General features: G+C 51.1%; 1 protein-coding gene across 1 annotated transcript in view; it reads right to left on the reverse strand.

Moving 5' to 3' along the window:
* ONECUT3 (one cut homeobox 3) overlaps nucleotides 1–18,349 on the reverse strand; it is a 159,629-nt gene that overhangs the window by 36,844 nt on the left and 104,436 nt on the right. Inside the window, exon 3 of the mRNA XM_044685350.1 lies at nucleotides 17,615–18,148. Within this exon, the coding sequence (XP_044541285.1) occupies nucleotides 17,615–18,148 (534 nt within the window). The remainder of the gene's footprint in view (nucleotides 1–17,614; nucleotides 18,149–18,349) is intronic.

Below are 18,349 nucleotides of genomic sequence, written 5' to 3' on the forward strand. Positions count from 1 at the left end.
GAGAGAGAGAGAGAGACAGAGAGAGAGAGAGAGAGAGAGAGAGAGAGAGAGAGAGAGAGAGAGAGACAGAGAGACAGAGAGACAGAGAGAGAGAGAGAGAGAGAGAGAGAGAGAGAGAGAGAGAGAAAGAAAGAGAGAGAGTGTCTGTGTGTGAGAGACAGACAGACAGAGACAGAGAGAGACCTTGGACAAGTCACTTCCACTCTGAGCTTCAGGCTTGGGTATCTGTAAAATTGGTGAGACAAGAAGGGTATGGGAGCCTGAGGTGTTGCCAGAAGAGAATGCTAATAATTTTGGTGATTTCGAGGCGCACTTTAAAAACATTTTTTTTCCTCCTTCCCCTCTCTCCCCATACATTTGGATCCAATGGCATTAGGCTTGCTGTTGCATAAAGAAGACATTCCTTCTCTCTGTTCCAGGCATCTTCTCTGGCTGTGCCCCAGGCTTAGAATGCTCCCTCTTTAATTTCTGAAATTTTCATTTCTGCTTCCATAGCTTCTTTCAAGTCCCAGCTAAAATCCTACGTCCTCTAGGAAGCCTTTCTCGATCCATTTTCATTCTACTTCCTTCCCTCTGTCGATTATTTCCCATAATTCCATATATAGCTTTTGGGTACATATGTGTTGTTTCCTCCATTAGATTAAGAGTTCCTTGAAGGCAGGGATTATCTTTTGCTTTTGGGGAGCGGGTTTCCCCAGTGCTCTAAGGGCACCTTCAACTCACACTGCTTGTGACTCTGGAATCTTGGGTTGTACCCAGAAAAGAAAGAGACAGAGACAAAGGAAAGAGCAGAGACAGTGAGTGATAGGAGAGAGGAGATAAAGGAAAGCCCTGTGTACAAAGTCGGATGATCTGGTACCTAATTCAGACCCTGAAGCTTAATACTTCCTGTCCACCAAAAGGGCAAGTCGATCTCACTGCTCCCAACCTCAGTTTCCTCAACTGTAAAATTGAAATACCCATCACTATGAACCTCCTAGGATTACAGGGAGTGTCAAAGGAGATAATGTCTGTAAAATGTTTTGCAAATGTTAAATTAATACTAGCCATATAATCTTCCCTGATGTGTTCCCCCTCCCCAGTCTCAGTTTCCCCTCTAAACTAAGAATACTTTTGCACACTTCTATTTCAGACAAATCCTATGAGGAAAGTGCTTTGCAAATCCTGAAGACCTAGTAAAACCATTTCCTCCTCTTTCAGCATCCTGGACACACACACACACACACACACACACACACACACACACACACACTACAGAGCACCTTCCTTGGAAGTTGTTCTAAAGGGCCAGAATAATGGGGCCAGGTGGTTAGACTGAGGCTTCAGACTGTGACCATGCAGGAGATTGTGACCGTGGGTGTATCTGGACATGTATGTGTGTCTCTCATGTTCATGAAGTTGTCTGTCTACAAAGCAGATATCTGTTTAAATGGATTTTGTGAAAGCTTGCTTATTCATGAGGGGATAGCTGGGTAGCTCAGTGGATTGAAAGCCAGGTCTAGAGACAGAAGGTCCTGAGTTCAAATTTGGCCTCAGACGCTTCCTAGCTGTGTGACCCTGGGCAAGTCCCTTAACCCCCATTGCCTAGTCCTGACCTCTCTTCTGCCTTGGAACCAATACACAATAGTGATTCTAAGATGGAAGGTGAGGTTTAAAAAAAAAGAAGAAATACATTCATGCTGAGATACATATAGGAAAACCCACAGGTGCCCTAAGAAGCATACTGCAGTACCCCCAGAGACGGAGATACTAGCCATACAATGAGAGATGCCTCAGCTTCTTCATCTGAAATATTTGGGAAGTTGGACTTGATAACCTCTAAAGCTTTTTCTAGCTCTAAATCTAAGATCCCATTACCATATGAGGAGACATGAGATAGTCTGAGGTCATGGAACCATCAAAGGCCCCCGCTTCTGACATTCTGTCAATGGACCCATAGAGACAAAAGGGGAAGAAACACACAGAGATACACCTATACGTGCAAATATACTCAGGGAAGGAGCCCAAGGCTTTGCTTGTTCCCTCCTGACACCTCAGAGATTCCCTTCTCTCACATGATTCCTCATCTCCCCACCCTCCAGCACTGGGGCAACCTGGAGGAGCACTGGGGATCCCTTCACTGGACAAGCTCTCTGCCCGAGAAGCCAAGCCTGAGGATCCAACCCCTCAGCTTTAGGGAAAGGGATCCAACACAGCCCCCTTCTCTAGAGCCATGCACAACTGAAAAGTATAACATCTTGCATTTGACTTCTTGAAAGGCCCCTGTGTTGGAAAAAGCTGCCACCGAAATCAGCAAGCTCTCAGTTCTGACTGGGCTGCTGACTTAACTCGTCCTTACTGTGTGACTCTGGGTAGGGAAACTCTCTGCTCTAAGGTCTCTCCCAGCTCTGACCTTCTCTGTTCTAAGGTCTCTCCCAGCTCTGACCTTCTCTGTTCTAAGCTCCCTCCCAGCTCTGACATTCTCTGTTCTAAGGTCTCTCCCAGCTCTGACATTCTCTGTTCTAAGCTCCCTCCCAGCTCTGACATTCTATGTTCTAAGCTCCCTCCCAGCTCTGACCTTCTCTGTTCTAAGGTCTCTCCCAGCTCTGACCTTCTCTGTTCTAAGGTCTCTCCCAGCTCTGACATTCTCTGTTCTAAGGTCCCTCCCAGCTCTGACATTCTCTGTTCTAAGGTCTCTCCCAGCTCTGACATTCTCTGTTCTAAGCTCCCTCCCAGCTCTGACATTCTCTGTTCTAAGGTCTCTCCCAGCTCTGACATTCTCTGTTCTAAGCTCCCTCCCAGCTCTGACATTCTCTGTTCTAAGCTCCCTCCCAGCTCTGACATTCTCTGTTCTAAGCTCCCTCCCAGCTCTGACATTCTCTGTTCTAAGGTCTCTCTCAGCTCTTACATTCTCTGTTCTAAGCTCCCTCCCAGCTCTGACATCTTGTGCCTTAAGGACTCTCCCTTAACTGAAATATTCCATTTTGCATGTCTAGGGCGCTACCAGATCTGAAAGTTGTTCTAAGATGTCTTCTAGCTCTCACATCCTCTGGTTAACTCACTTGGAAGCGAGGAAGGGCAGGGATTATTTTCTTCTTTTTTAAGGCGGAGAACTTAACAAAGAGGAAGCAACTCTCTCTAGGTCATACTTAAGTCAGTGGCAGAATCTGGACTAGAGCCCGGCCCTGTTTTCTTTTTGTGAGACCTCCTACTTTGGGAAATCATAATGGGAGACCAAATTTAATTATAAGCAAGGGAGGGTTTGTGCCTAGTCAATGAGCCAGAGCTACTTACACTTTATGGTAAAGCAATGCAATTGGAAGCTGGAGACTTCAACTCAAATTCCAGCTCTTTGGTTTACTAGATGTGTGACCTGGGGCACAACTCTAAGACCCAATTTTCCTGCCCAATCCTATAAAGTCAGGAGATGCTAGATGATCTTCAGTTGCCCTTTCAATTTTAGAGTCTCTGAGTCTTCCATCCTTTTGAATTTGGATTTGAGACCTCAGCTCTGGGGCATCCCAGGTGAAATGCAGATCCTGAGACCTTTGAAAACAACCTGGGACAATTGGGGCAGCCCCATGGTGCAGAAAAACTGAGGTCACCCAGACCTCACAGCTGTAGAGTAGACTGCACTGAATCAGCCCAGGGCAAATCAATCCATTAACAAGTATTAATCACCTGCTATGTTCCAGACGTCATACTAGATGTTGGAGACAGAAATAAATGTAATAATGCCTAAATTCTAATAGGAGATATCTGGGTACTGTTCAAGTGGCATCCTCTTGGTGGAGACAGAACCAGAAGAAAGCCTCAAAGGGACTGAGGGCAAGAGACAGAGGCACCTAGAGACCAATATCTGTGCCTTTGAGGATGGAGTGGGGGGAGTTTCCCATAGTCCTCTTGGGGGACTGCTGCTGTGAGCCAGAAGTGCCAGTGGCAGGAGGTCCAGGAAACCCTGAACTTACTCCAGGCACTTCATAGTGTTCTCTAAATAGACAACCAGATCTAAAGTCAGAAATGGACATTAGAAATCATCTAATCCTATGCCCCCAATTTCCAAATGAGAAAACCGAGTTCCAAAAAGGAGAATTGACTTGTTCCAGCTCCCACAGTAGGCAGGTAATGAGAGTTCCCCCATCACTCCACGTAAGTCCATATACAAAACTGCTGCACAGAGCTTTGTCATTCTATTCTTGCTTACTAGGAGGTGATTCGAGAGCATGGCACATTTTTATGTAAGCCTTATTTCTTGCCCCACCCCTGCACTTTGAGCTCCATGAAAGCAAGGACCTGTCTTATCTAAACTCTGTCTTCTAGAATGCCAAGCAAAGGCTTTGCAAATGGCAAGTACTCAATAAATAATTTTCGAGAGAATAAATAAATGACATGACTATTAGGCACACTATAGGATAATTCAGGTAAGATATCTTGGAAGGAGAGGGGATGGAGAAAGCGTGAGTGCATATGTATGTGCTGGCACTTCAAAAGAATCTGTCCTTAGGTGGTTTATAGCCCTTACACCTGATAGTCTTCCAGCATTGCCTCCTACCTCACTAGGTGGCTCCACCTTCCAGAGATGAATGTCTTTTCCAAACCCAGCCTTGGTCCTTTGATGACCGACAGAGTATAATCAGCAAAATAGGATCAAGCCTCTCCAGCTGGGGAGGGTATGCCAGAGCTTGGGCTCCTTTGGCTTAGACCTGAGAACTCAGTCTCCCCTTGGAGCAAACCCGAGGCATCCTCCACTGAGGTCCATCTCCAATGACTACAATCATCTTGGCGTGGCACTTAGTGTCGATAGTCTGCCAGCTGAGCTCAGGTCTGATCCAACTGGAAAGACTTCAAGTACTTGCCTGGGTGTGGATGTCGTATCTGTCCTCCGAGAACCAGCCCTAGTTCATTTTGGAGGGGCTTGTCGCCTGGCTTGGGGAAGGACACTCTCCAGTCTCGGCAACTCTGGATCACAGTTTAACAAGGTGTCCGGGGGATACCAGCAGAGTACGTAGGAGAGGGGGAACCATAGGGATGAGATCAGAAGAAATATCCGTGCATGTATCTGCTAGTATACATTGTAAGCTTGTCCCTTTAACATTCTTCGAATAAGAGCTTCCAGCGTGCTAGATGGATCCTCAGAGAAGGATTAATGGAGGAGGATTTAAGTAGCTCAGGCTATGAGAACATCTACCAGAACAACAAAAAGGGAGCTTTTTCTGCTGGAGAATCCAGCGGGTGCAGTGAAGCAAGGGCCACACTGGGAGGAAGGAGAGTGAATCTCTCTCTACTCCCAGATCTGCCACTGATTCTGAAGCCATGGGGGCAAATCATTTCCCTTCTCCGAGACTCAGTTTCCCCACGTGTAAAATGGGAAGGCACGCAGCTGCACTACCTCCACGAGAAAGCTGCCGTGGGAAAGCTCTCTGTAGACTTTAAGGCTTAACAGAAATGGGGGAGAGGAGAGAGGGAGAGGGAGAGCGAGGAGAGGGAGAGGAAGGGGAAGGGAAGGGAAGGGAGGGGAGGGAGAGAGGGAGAGGAGATGGAAGGAGAAAGGAAAAGAGGAGGGAGAGATGCAGGAAAATACGAGATGAGGGGAGAGAGGGAGAGGACGAATGTTAAAACTATATTAGGACGTGAGCACATACACACAGATCCCATTCCCTCTTGCCGCCCCACGGAGAATGCATCAAACGCAAAGTCATATAGATGCTTGTGTGTGTGTGTGTGTGTGTGTGTGTGTGTGTGTGTGTGTGTGTGTGTGTGTGTGTGTGTGTGTGCGTGCGCGCTCACGCACTCTTTTATGAGCCTCGGCAGTGCCCATACGTAATCCATGGTGGTCCGCGCCGTAATAGAGCCCGCAGAGAGAAGCCGATTTCCCTCCCCAGCCCCACCAGGTCCACGCGCAGAAGCCCCGCCGCCAGGAGGCGTGTTCTCCCAGGTATCCCAGGACTCAGCGGTGAAACGAACACCTTCAGCGAGTTCGCTTAATACCCGCTCCCTGCAATCTCGCCACGCTTCCGGAAAGTCAAGCGAGCTGGGCTTCCCACCCGGGGCCAATCACTCGCTTTCGAAAACATTCCGATGACTATTTCAACCGAAGGATTTCCTTGGAAATCTTCCGTATTTATTCTACGAATTTAGCAAAACGATGCTCCAAAGGCGTCACGAGCGCGGCTGCCAAAGGGGTCTAGAACACACACAAAAAGATTCAGAATTCATGCGCCAAGAAGACAGCAGAAATAGTTCTGGGAACTGCCAGGTCAGAGAAAGGGGGCGAGGAGCGAGGGCAATTTAAAGTCAGAAGGGTTGGGTGTGAATCCTGACTCTCCCAAGGGGTAAGTCACCTTGGATCAATCACTTTCTTCGGTTTCCCCAATCTGTGCAATAAGAGCTTTGGCTTAGATGATCTCTGAATTCTCTTCCAGCTCGAGTCGGGGCCGGTGGAGATGGCTGAGCAGCCTGCCCTACCTCTTCTAGCGCCCAGAGGGGCTCATAAGGCTTTACCTGCCCGCTCCCCGCTCCCGGACTAGAAGGAGGGAGGTATAGATGTGGTATGCTGTGAATCAAACTGCGCTTCCGAGGATGCAGAATTCCCGCTGCCGGGGAGCTCACTGAGCCTCTCTTCTGGTCCTGGACCAACTGCCATCACCCGGAAGGCTACAATTCCACAGCCCAGCGAAGAAAGGGGCAGTTATTCTGGCCCTCCTCACTCTCACCCTTAGCCCCAGTGTGCCCCAGACCAGGGATCTCTCTGAGTTGTGAACCTTTGTCCCTGCTCCCTCCTTCCCTACCCCAGGTCTAGTGTCCATTAGCCCCAAGTCCGCTCCGGTTCTGGCCTGAGGGAGGACTCCTGGTCCAGACCCTGGGCTGGAGGGATCCCTGGGAGTATCTATAAAGCCCCACTAAGGCCAAAAGGCCCGTCCTGCTTCACTAGTCCAGTGTGTACAGGCTGCTGTGGGTAGATCATGGGGCCTGGGGGCACTCATCCTGGCTGTGTCCCTTCGCTCAGGGAGAGTGGTCCGATCATCCTTCAGTCATCTGTTGTCTATTAGGCCCTGGGCATGGCAGGGACTTCCTAGGGATTTTGGATACCCCCAGGTTATTGGGTGGAAACTGTGGCCTCACGGAGGAGCCTTGTTCAGTGGCAGCTAGGGAGACCTGAAGTGGGGGCCGCCTGAGCTCTCAGAAGGTTGGCAGGGGGCACTGTTCACTGGCTCCCTCTGTATATGGATGCATTTGTGAGTGGGGGGTTCTCTGTGTGTGTGTCTGCAGGCCTGCCTCTTCCTTTATCTAGCTCTATATCTAATCTAACCTTTGAGGCAGGAAAAAGAAACCTGGGTTCAAGTGTTGCCTCTGACACTTACTGGTTGGAAACCCTGGGCAAGCCGCTTAATTACGTTGGCCGGGTCAAGGAGAATTGTGAAACGCACAACAGTTGCTGACCATTGTTCAAGTTTTCTCATGGGCCGTATGACACACTAATGCAATCACTGGTGCGATAACAGTACCTCGTGTATGTCAAATGATGGAGGCCAGAAGAAGCCTTTAAGGCCATCTCAGCCAATCTTCTCGTTTAACACGAAGAGGAAACAAAAGGCCCCCTGAGATAATTCTGTGACTTTGGGCCTGAATGAATCTCAGTGTCCTCCTTTTTAAAATGAGGTTAGAGGGAGGGCCGTAGATTGACCTTTAGGGTCTTTTTCAGTCCTAATGCTATGAGTCCTGTGTTCTAAGATCCCTTCCAGCTCTGACATTCTGTGTTCTAAGGTCTTTCACACACAAAAGAGTCTAATTTTTTTTCTTTTTTTTTAACCCCTTACCTTCTGTCTTGGGGTCTTGCCAAGGTCAATACCATGTATTGGCTCCAAGGCAGAAGACTGGTCAGGGCTAGGCAATGGCGGTTAAGTGACTTGCCCAGGGTCACACAGCTAAGAAGTGTCTAAGGTCACATTTGAACCCAGGACCTCCTGTCTCTAGGCCTGACTCTCAATCCACTGGGCCACCCAGCTGCCCCCAAAGAGTCTAATTTCTAATGGCCCTCCCAGCTTTGATATTCTGAGTTCTGTGAAAGTCCCTGGCCCTAGTAACACAGCAAGGGGAAGTCCTGAAAGATCCAGTTCCCTTGTCTCAGCTGGGTTTGCTCCCTAGTCACTCCTCCCACACAGTGGCAGTTCCCAGGATCCCCAGGAGCTCTGGCTGGCCAGGATGCCTTATTTCTAACCCTAGTTTGTAGCCTAAGCTCACACCTCTCCTAGGTGCCTTGATGGTACCTGGGAGACTCCAAATCAGGTCAGGGCTGCCTAGACTGACAGATTTCCTCTCCCCACCCTTGGACAAAGGTCACCACTTTCTTTAAGGAGGTGACTAGAGGGGAGAAGGAGATTTTTAATGGCTCTCCATTGCCCATAATTTGGACTGGGGTCCCAGGTGCCTTCCCATGCTTCTTTCAGGAAGGCAGCCAGGACTGCTCCCATTCTAGGGCTGAGCATGAAAGTGGGAAGGGGTTGCTTGGGAGGAGGAGGGAGGGAAGGAGAGAGGGAGGCAGGGAGGGAAAGAGGAAAGGGTAAGGCAGGGCTAGGCAAAGGGAAGACTTGTTTGAGCTGCAGAGAAGGCAAAGCAAGGAAGGAGATCGATACAGATTCAGTTCAAACCGGCTCCAGATCAGTTCACCAAGATTGAGCAAGCAGCCGCTAGGCAGGCCAATGACATAGAGCAGCCTGGCCCCAGCTCTGGCAGCCCCAATTCCCCAACACCCAGAGTGAAAGACCCCAGACCCCTCCCTCCTCTTGGCCAGGGGCTGGTCCCCTGAATACATACAGCACGCCCATCTTCTCTGTCACCCCATCGACACCATCACTCCCCACGCTTATGTGCTCGGGCTCACTGGCGAGAATGGAGAATGTTTGAGCTGAGAATGCCTTCCAGTCATAGACTCTGGAGCTGGAGGGGGCTCCAGCCAAGTCAAGCCCCTCTTTGTAAAGAGGAGAAAGCAGGAAGCCCAGAGGGGCTAAGCCACTTGGGTAGCAAGAGGCAGAGGATGGATTCTCTGGCTTGGAATGGTTCATCTGAATCTTCACCGTCAGCCAAATGGCAGTTCGCCCATTTCTATAACACTTCAGGCTGGACAAAGCTCTTCCTCTTACAATTTTGTGGCAACTATGACTGTAAAGAGGAAGAAACAAACAGGCCCAGAAAGGAGCCATTTACTGGGATCCAAGTGGGACCATGGGCACCCTGGGAGTCACTCTCCTGTTAGCCAAGGCCAGTCAGTATGCTTCCGAGCAAACCCTGGAAAGACCACATTTGGAGCCCTGTCCTTTGCCCCCTAGACTTCCATCCTTTCCACTGGGCCACACAGCCAGCCACTTTAAAGCCACGGTAAAGAGCAGCGAATCCACCTCTCAGTAAAGTTCCCAGGCTCAGTGTTGTTAGCTCCAATTGAAAGAATCATTTGAGGTTCCAGGAGGAGAAGTCTTCCGTCTGGCTTGTGAGGAGCACACCCCCGGCCGGCCGGGACTGAGGCTGTGTTGAAGGGTTGAGTCTGTGTGGAGGGAGAGTTGGTCCCGAGGGCCCTACGATGTCCTCAGAGTAGGTGAGGCACGAGGCTCTGGGGCCATTGGATCTGGGCAGAGGCCAGAGGTTTGGAAAGCTGGGTTCTGTTCATCTAAGCCTGGGGATTTGGATATTGGGTTCCGGATCCATTGGGTGGCCGTATCTTTGTAGGGAGACCATTTGTCTTGGCATATTGTGTCTAAAGCTGTATGTATCTGTGGATGTCTAAAGCAATGGGGGGGGGAGGGTTTCTATTTCTAAATCATGAGGTTCAGACCAGGTGTATCTACCTGTGGGTGTGGTGTGTAAGGCGGGGCATTGTGTGTGTGTGTGTGTGTGTGTAGGGAGACCATATCTAAGATATGTGTTGTGTCCATAGGACAGAACGTTCCAATTCACTGATTCACTTCCAGCATTTTCAGGCTCTTTTCCCTCTTCAGCCCTAAGCCAGGATGGTAAAAGCAAGGTAGATGGGCTGCTGGGATGGACTGACCAGGCGTCTACTCAGGCAGAGATGGGACTATGGGGAAGGAATGGAGGATGGGAAGGAAGAAGAAAGGAAGGAGGAATGAAAGGAAGGAAGAAGGGGAGAGAACAAGAGCGAAAAGAAAAAACCAGAGCAGAAGGAAGGCTCTGAGAGAGAAATGAGATGAATACTTGTCGAACAGGAGCCTCACAACCCTTCCTATACTTGGGGGAGGATGAGGTATGCAGTCTCTAGAGTTGCCTGTACCCTGTCCAGCAAAGGAAAGTCCAGGGATTTATGGGGAGAAAAGAGGGCCAAGGGCTCTCTGGGTCACTGACTGGGCCAAATCCTCGAAGCAAGAGAGGGAACAGACCAGAAGGACCTGGCTTTGTCACTCCCTCCCTCTGCAGCCTTTTCTCTCTCTCCTCTTCATTTTTCTGCCTCAAAATCAGAATCAGCTTGTATTTTTGTCTGGATGTCTCTCTCCTCCCTGTGTCCCTCTGCCTGTCTCCCTTATCGGTGTCCTTCCTTTTTCTTTTCGTTCTCTTTCCACCTTCCTCCATTATCTCAACTCTCACTTTACCAGCTCTCCCAGCCCCTCCTTCATCCTCCTGCCTCCTCCCCTTTTCTTTCCCCTCGTAATCCACAGCTTTATGCCAAAGGGGCCAAAGCTCAGGCAAGAACGCCTCCCCCCAAAGTCTTCAGGCCTCCTTCCCTTCCACACATCGAATCTATAATAAAATTAGAATCGAATAGTCTTATAGGGCAGGGAAAGGAGTCCTAGCCTGGGAGTCGGGATGCATTCAGGATTAGACTTTAGGCAAGTCACTTCCTTTCTCCAGACCTCAGTTTCCTAAACAGTCAAATGGGATAATAATCTGTTATTCTTCCTCCCTCCCAGAGAGCCGTTGGCCGCCTCAGACAATGGAAAACAACTTTTCTTCGATTATAAGGTGCCAGGCACAAGTAAATATGATCTATGATATGCTCTGATTGACATGTTCTAGAATATGATAATGAATGCATCGCCGATGGATTCGACTAGAGAATGGAGCTGGGCAACGAGAGGGTTGGCTTCTGCCTCCACAGTCGGGCTGAGAATGCCTTTGCCGCTTACAGAACCAAGCTGTAGTTTTGGCCTCCTGTAGACCTGGCCTCGGCCTGCTTCCCACCCAGCTCCGGACCCAGTCTGCCTCCCTCCCCCTCTCTCCCTCGGCTTAGCTGTGGACCGCGGCCTCCCCTGAGCGTTGCCTGCAGCTTCCCCAGAGGTTGATCCCCGAGCGGCTTCCCCTCTCCTCCCTCCGTCATGGATTTTGTGTTTTATATTTCAGATTTTGATCAGTTACAAAAATAGTTGGAGTCCGGAGCTGCAATTCCGACAATATTTGAAGCGGGCCGAGCACGATCGATCCGCGTGACGGTGATGAATTAGAGATAGTAATTCGAATTTATCGATTTTGCGGCCTGAAGGAGCCCTCCCCCCCCCACCCCAAACCAATTCCACTTTCCATATAATTACTGTTTTAAATGTAATCACGGAAGGGAGGCCCCGAGTCGGTGCCGGATATGCAGAGGGACCGGGTTGCTGAGAAGTTCGTGTGAATGGAAAGGGGGTGGGGGTGGGGGTGGGGTGGGTGCAGCGATATGGGGTGAGACTAAGGGGAGGAGGAGAGGAAGGCTGGATTCGGAGGTTCTAGTTCAGATTCGCTACTGACTCAATGTGTTAGTTTGGCCACAGTTTTTCCATCTGTAAAATGGAGGTACTGAAAGAGTTCCCAAGGTCCCTCCTCCTTTGGGCGCTCTGTGTTCCCAGAGCCCTCCCAGCCCTGCTATTCTCTGTTCTTGCGACCCTCTCCGGCTCGGCCAGTCTATAAATCTAACCCAGTGAAAGCGAGGGATGGACCAGGTGCATATTACATTCTTACGTTATCTGCATGTGCGCCAGAAGAGAGAAAATTATCCCAGCCAGAAACAATTTCACCCGCCTATTCTGTCCCCGAGTCCTTGGCCAGAGCCCCTCTCTGCGCTGCTCCCCACGGAGCTTTTATAATTCCCAGCCATGCCAGGCCCCAGCCCACTCAAATCCCTTGCCAAATGTGACCATTTCCAAAGTGCGGTCTTATTCCTTCTTTTTTCCCATTGGTATTTAACAACTTCTAGAGCCCGAGCTTCTCAAATGAATTACCCTTCGGAAAGCCGCTTTGCAAACCTCAGGGGGCAGCGAGGTGGCTCTGTGGATGGAGAGCCAGGCCTGGACTCAAGTATGACTTCCCAGCTTTGGGACCCTGGGCAAGTCACTTAACCCCAATTGCTTAGCTTTTATGGCTCTTCTGCCTTGGAACCATACTTAGGATCGATTCTAAGGCAGAAGGAAAGGGTTTAAAAAAAAAAAAAGAGAGTGTTCTCTAAAGGCTAGCCATGTCACCAAACACACTGAGATCCAGAAAAAGAAAGCGATTTGGCCAAGGTCCGAGGTGCTGGTCTAGAATCCAGGACTCCGCATTTCTAAGGATTAGTGTGGCCATTAGCGTTGGGAAATGCTGGTGGCCTGGGATTCTGCACAGCCAGAATTCATCCGCAGGGTAATGTAAGCAATGAAATGGGCACAGCCATAGCAAAACAACTACGGCAACCGCAAGAGCCCAACACCCTGAGACGAGATCATCCATATGGTTCTGATTAATTAAGGGAGCTCCGGAGCCTGAACGGCCTGATGCGGGCTGAGGGGAGGTAGGTGCATTCATTCTCCAGAGGATGGCGAATGCTTTTGCTCCCTCTTTCCTTCCCCTGGGTTTGCTTCTCCACTAGTGCGGGGATCCCAGGCTAACCTAATGTTGAGAGGGGTCGGAGTGGAGGGGAATAAGACTGTCCTTTTCCAGCCAGCCGCAGCGCAGCCCAGAAAGACCGGAACAAGAGACGTGCTCCCTCCAGAAGCCGGTGTGCCCCTACCTCGACCCTGCGGGTGGAGTTCCAGCTGCTCTCCCGCTCACCTTCCGGAAGGAGCCTGGGTCGCTTCACGCCCAGTTCACAGGGATTGGGGAACAGGAGCCTACGGGCCCTTGGGGCCAATCTCAAGATTTGGCCTTTTGCCCTCCCGAATCCCCACCTCTTCCTTTAGTGGCGTCCCTGGAGGGTGGGGGTGGGGGTGGGGCGGCCGAAAGTCTTCGATAGTTTACAGTCTTTCGCCCCCTTCTCCCCCCCCCCCCGCCAGGTTCTTCTGGAGGCATGTGCCCACTTTAAGCAATCTTCGGGAAAGGGATTAGCTTTCGTTCTCACCCCTTCCTTTTCCTTCTCTTCTCTTCCAGTCTTTTCTTCCATTCTCCTCCCTTTTTATCCTTTCTCCATCTCTCCCCTCCCTTATCTTCTCTTCCCTGCTTTTCATTTTTCTTCCTTTCTCATTTTCATCTTTTGTCTTTCGCTCTGGGGTTCTGTGTGTGCAGCTCCCCATTTTTCTCTTTTTCGGTCGGCGAGTTTCTCTGCCTTTGCCTTAGCGGTTTTTTGTTTTTGCCTTCTGTCTCTTTTTCTCGTCGTTGCTGTCTCTTTGTGTGTGTTTTTATTTTCCGGTTTCTCTTCCTCTATCGTTCTTCTTCTACACCTTCCTGTCTTTGTCCCGGTTCTCAATCTCTTTCTAGGGTTCCGAGTTTTCAAGGGAATGTGGGATCTGGAACTGGAAGGACTCTAGCCCAATGTCGGCTGTTGGCTTTAAGGTTCGGCCTCAGGGACCGGAGGCTCACGGGAGATTCAGCCCCCCTACCCTAACTTCAAGAGAAAGGGGAGCCCGTTTATGGTCAGGTAGAGGATCGAGCCTGTGTGTGTGAAGGGGGTGGAGTGTTGGGATGGGAGCTAGCAAACTCAAGTCTCAATCACCCCCAAACTCGGGCAATGTCTGAAGCTTTGCCAGTCTTACCACGGATGCCATTTATTTTCTTGGGGGGGGGGAACAGAAAGGGTGGCCCACAGGTCGGGACGAAGGCTACGGCCCATTCTATCAAGATCTCTCCTCTCCCGCCCTCAGTCTCTTTGGCGATGGTGGCGGCGGAGCATCTGTCTGTACTTCTGCTCGCGTTTCCTCCCTCTGCTTGGGTTGGAGGTAAGACAACCTACCATCCAGTCCAAAGACTACCACCGGAAGCCCTCAGCCCGAGCCGCAGTGCCTACCCCCAGATCAAGGCATCGGGATGGGCTAGCTCTCCGGCCGTGGTGGCGCTTAAATCTTGATTTCTTCGGGCCTCGTAAAGCCGAGAGCGATTTGCATTCTATTAACTGCTTTTCAATAGCGCATTGACCGGAACTAAAGGATGGCGCGCGGGGCCTAATTACCAGCCACCCCCGCGCGCCGTAGTCGCGCAATCCGACCCCCCTCCCTAGCCAAGGGCTCTGGGTCCTCGCACTCCTAGGCCGCTCCGGACTCTGCCCGATTCCCAGGTTGCAGATAACAGGGACTGAGAGGCCTGGAGACCCTGAAGAAAATAAGCAGAGACCAAGATTCGCGGAGCTAGGACCCAGGTCCTCGACGGATACGCACAGTTTGATATGGAGGGAGGTTCCCGGGTGGACCCTGAGAGTGTCTGTTCTAAGGGATGCGTAACGAATGTAGCCCATAATAGCTAATTTAAAAAACGTTCTCTAGAACAGGGACTTTATAATGTCGAAGACTGCGATTGTGAGCCTGAACAAGACCCTTTCCCTTCGTGGGCCTCAGTTTCTTCATCTGTAAAATAAGGAAACTGGGCTAGATGAGCTATCACGTTTAAAGTTCCCTGCAGCTCTTACATTCGTCGTTCTAAAGATCCTTTCTTGTTCAAAGATTCTTTGTTCCGTGTTCTAACTTAATGAGGGCTCCTACATTCGGAGTTCTGAACGGGCTTTACAACTCCTTTGTTCCACGTTCTAAGGTTCATTTCAGCTCTAACGTTCTATGACTAACGTTCCCACTTTCTCTGATAGCCAGTGTTCTAAGCACCTCTCTAGCTCGATCGTTTTGTCCCCAACATCCGTCCATATCCGTTCCAATTCAGAAGTCTGGGTTCTAAGGTTCCTTCCAGATTTGCCATGCTGAGCCTTTAGGGATGTCGATGTGGTAATGTGGGGTACATAAGAATATAATGACCCCCCAAAACAGGGAAGCCAATAAACGTGGAATTTCATAGATCACTTGTCAGAATAGGAAAAGGTGTAATATAGAATACATAGCATACAGCAGGGTGCGGAGTAATGGGTCATTTCCATTAAAGGACACAGAATGTGCAATAGAGATTTTAAAATCCATAACATAATGCATAATGCAAAGGCTTCACATGCTCCATAATATATAATACACAACTTAGCATTTAACCAATCTAACATAAAGCCTATACCCTGGGCTATGAAATATGTAATGGAGAGCAAGAGTGCTATTACAAACTCTCTCTGTATAATTATGATAGATTAATTAACTCCATGAATAATGGCATGAATATTAGGAACTAGAGTTTCTGGTCCTGGGAGAAAGCAATGGGGGAACCGATGGGAGGCGAGACCTTTCCCGTCTCAGTTCAATTTCTGTCTCTCTTTCCCCCTTTCTTACATTTCCCGGGTTGGACAGGGATAGGACGTGTGTGTATGTGTGTGTGTTGGGGGGGGGGGTGATGTTGAGTGGGCTCAGAGGTTAGAGTCTAGTCCTGGCTCCCCCCCCCCAGTGGGCTTCATTTGTTGGGAGGAGGAACCAGGCTCTGATCCAAGGGAGCGCCTGGGTCCTCTGGACCCAAGTCAGGCCCCCAGCCCCCACCCAGGCCTAGAGACAGTGCAAGCTGCGAGCAATCATCGATCGGCTGCCGAGCAGAGCTGCGGCTATTGTCCCCAGCTCCCAGCGGGTCCCCTGGCCCAAGGTCCCCGAGAGCGGAGGAGGGAGGGATCTGGACTGTGGGGGACACCCTCCCCTCAGAAAGGGGTACCCATTGAGGCTATCGCCTGTGGCGGGATTGGGGGTCACTGGGGCCAGATGTTACCTCCAGCTGACCACGGGGAAATCTCTCCTGGGAGCTACTACTGCCTGGTGTGTGTGTGTGTGTGTGTGTGTGTGTGTGTGTGTGTGTGTGAGAGAGAGAGAGAGAGAGAGAGAGAGAGAGAGAGAGAGAATTCAGCTGTCTGAATTTAGATTCAGAGATTGAGAAAGAGAAATATCGAAGGAAGGCAGACAAAGAAGGGATATTCAGATATACAGATATTCAGAAAGAAAGAAAAGAATTCAAAGAAAGGAGACAAAGCTTTAGAGGATGAAGACAAGAGATAGATACTGAGAGAAAAGATTGAGGTGGAGATAGGGAAAGGGTGGAGGAGAGGGAGAAAGAGGAGGCTGTGTGTGTGTGTCTATGTGTGACCTGTCTGGGGTTGAATCAGTGTATGTGATCAGTTGGCTGGGCAAAGACACCGTGCACACGTGTGCCTTGGGGGCCACTCCAGATGCATGCGTGCCAACCCAGGGAATTCGTGCCTAGTTGTGTGTGTGCTCCGATGCTTGTCTTTGTGTGTCGATCTTCTGGGCACTTGGGGGTCCTCTCTCTCCGGCTCCTTCTCAGGACTGTCCTGTCCCCACCCTCGTTGGTGGGCTCTCCTTTGACCTTTGCCGCTGGCCACGGGGCTCTGTGGATAGGCACCTCCCCAGGGGGCGCCTCTCTCGATGGGCTAGGGGGTGGGGATTGATTGCCTGGGCCATTTGTATAGAAACGATGGAGCCAGGGGATCGATGCAGGGGAGTACGAGGGGGTGGGGATGGGAACCAGGAGAATAGAGGCAGTGAATCCTTTGGAGCCAGGCCCAGGAGAGTGGAGTTGATGGGCGTTATGGTGAAGAAGCTCTCGGGCTAAAACGTGGCCCCTGCAGAGCTCTCCTCCCACAATGATCCTATAACGTCCCAGAGCACGATTCCTCAGTCCAGTTTCCCAGGGCAGCCAGGCTTACCTCCCTCCTCTGTCTCAATCCCCTGCCCATCTCAATACAATTTTCCCAAGTAATTCTGGCCTAGAGTCCCGGGGAGCACCTCCGTGGGGCTCTGGCCGAGTCCTTCAGCTCAAAGTCGAAAAAGGGAAGGGGGGGGGGGGAGGCGCGTGGACAGGTCTAGGGGATGGAGGAAGGGCGTTATAGTAGAAAGAGGAGGGAGACCTTCCCATTAAACGAGCCTGTAACCCACTCCACATTGGAAGCACGGGGCATTCGTGCTTAGCCTAGCCATCCTTTTGCCCTCTGCATGTCTCCCGGATTTATGGGGTTCCTGTTCTGGTCACAGTTCGGAACCTTTCAGTCACAGTACCCAGACTCCTTTTCCCAGATCCCTGACTCCCCCTCAATTTACAGGTCCTTTGCCCACTTGTGACTCCTAGCATCTCCTGCCCAGTCCTTGACCCTAACCCCTCGCCTTAGGGATCCCCTACCCCAATCCAGCCTTTCCTCCCGTTCTCAACCGCAGCCGAGCCCTTCTTCTGTGCGCTCCCCCTTCCCCGTCCCGACCACTAACTAGGAGTTTTAGTTCTTCCCAGAGCCCTGCCCCGCCTCCTCCTTTCCCCATCCTGGCTCGGACCCTTATGCCTGGGACTCTCCGGGTCCCCTTTTTTGCCCCGCCCTGCACCCGCCCCGGTCCCCTACCTGCGAGTCTGAGGGCCGACATCCTCTGGAACTCGGGCTCCTGCAGCCACTTCCACATTCTGCGGAAGGTCTCGCGGCCGGACTTGAGCTTACTCCAGGGCTTGGGGTTGCGCAGCAGGTCGGAGAGGGTGCCCTGCGAGCGGCACAGGATGCGTTGGGCGAAAATAGCCTGGGGGATGCTGTAGCGTTTCAGCTCCGCTGTGATCCTCTGGGCCACCTCTTTGGTGTTGATCTCTTCCACCTGGCCGGAGCTGCCCGCCTGCGAACCCGACGCTGCGGCCGCCGCCGCCTGCCGCTCGCGCTCGGCCAACAGCCCTCCGCCGCCGCTGGCGCTGCCGCCGGGACCCGCATGGTGCCCGTGCGCGCCTAGCCCATTGAGCGGCGCCATCAGACCCGCTCCAGGCGCCCCGAGGCCGCGGCCCAGCGGGTCCTCAGCCCGGGCCAGCATGGCCGCGTGCGGCTCGAAGGCGGCCGCAGACAACATCTTCTCCCCGGCCAAGTGTGGCCCGGTGCCGTAGGTCGCCAGCGGCGGCNCTTGAGTTTCAGCTGCCTATTAGTCATTTTTCACTTTCCTTTCTCATTCAAAGATCATTTTTCTTGACGGGAAACAGAAGCAAAATAATTGTTGAACCACAGTCTTCTCTCCATTGTCATTATCCTGAGCATTATTTCTTTTACTTCTTTGCTGTTTCTCTCTCTCTCTCCCTCTCTCTCTCTCTCTCTCTCTCTCTCTCT

This window comes from Gracilinanus agilis, chromosome 1 (assembly GCF_016433145.1).
Source record: "Gracilinanus agilis isolate LMUSP501 chromosome 1, AgileGrace, whole genome shotgun sequence".
Classification (NCBI taxonomy): domain Eukaryota; kingdom Metazoa; phylum Chordata; class Mammalia; order Didelphimorphia; family Didelphidae; genus Gracilinanus; species Gracilinanus agilis.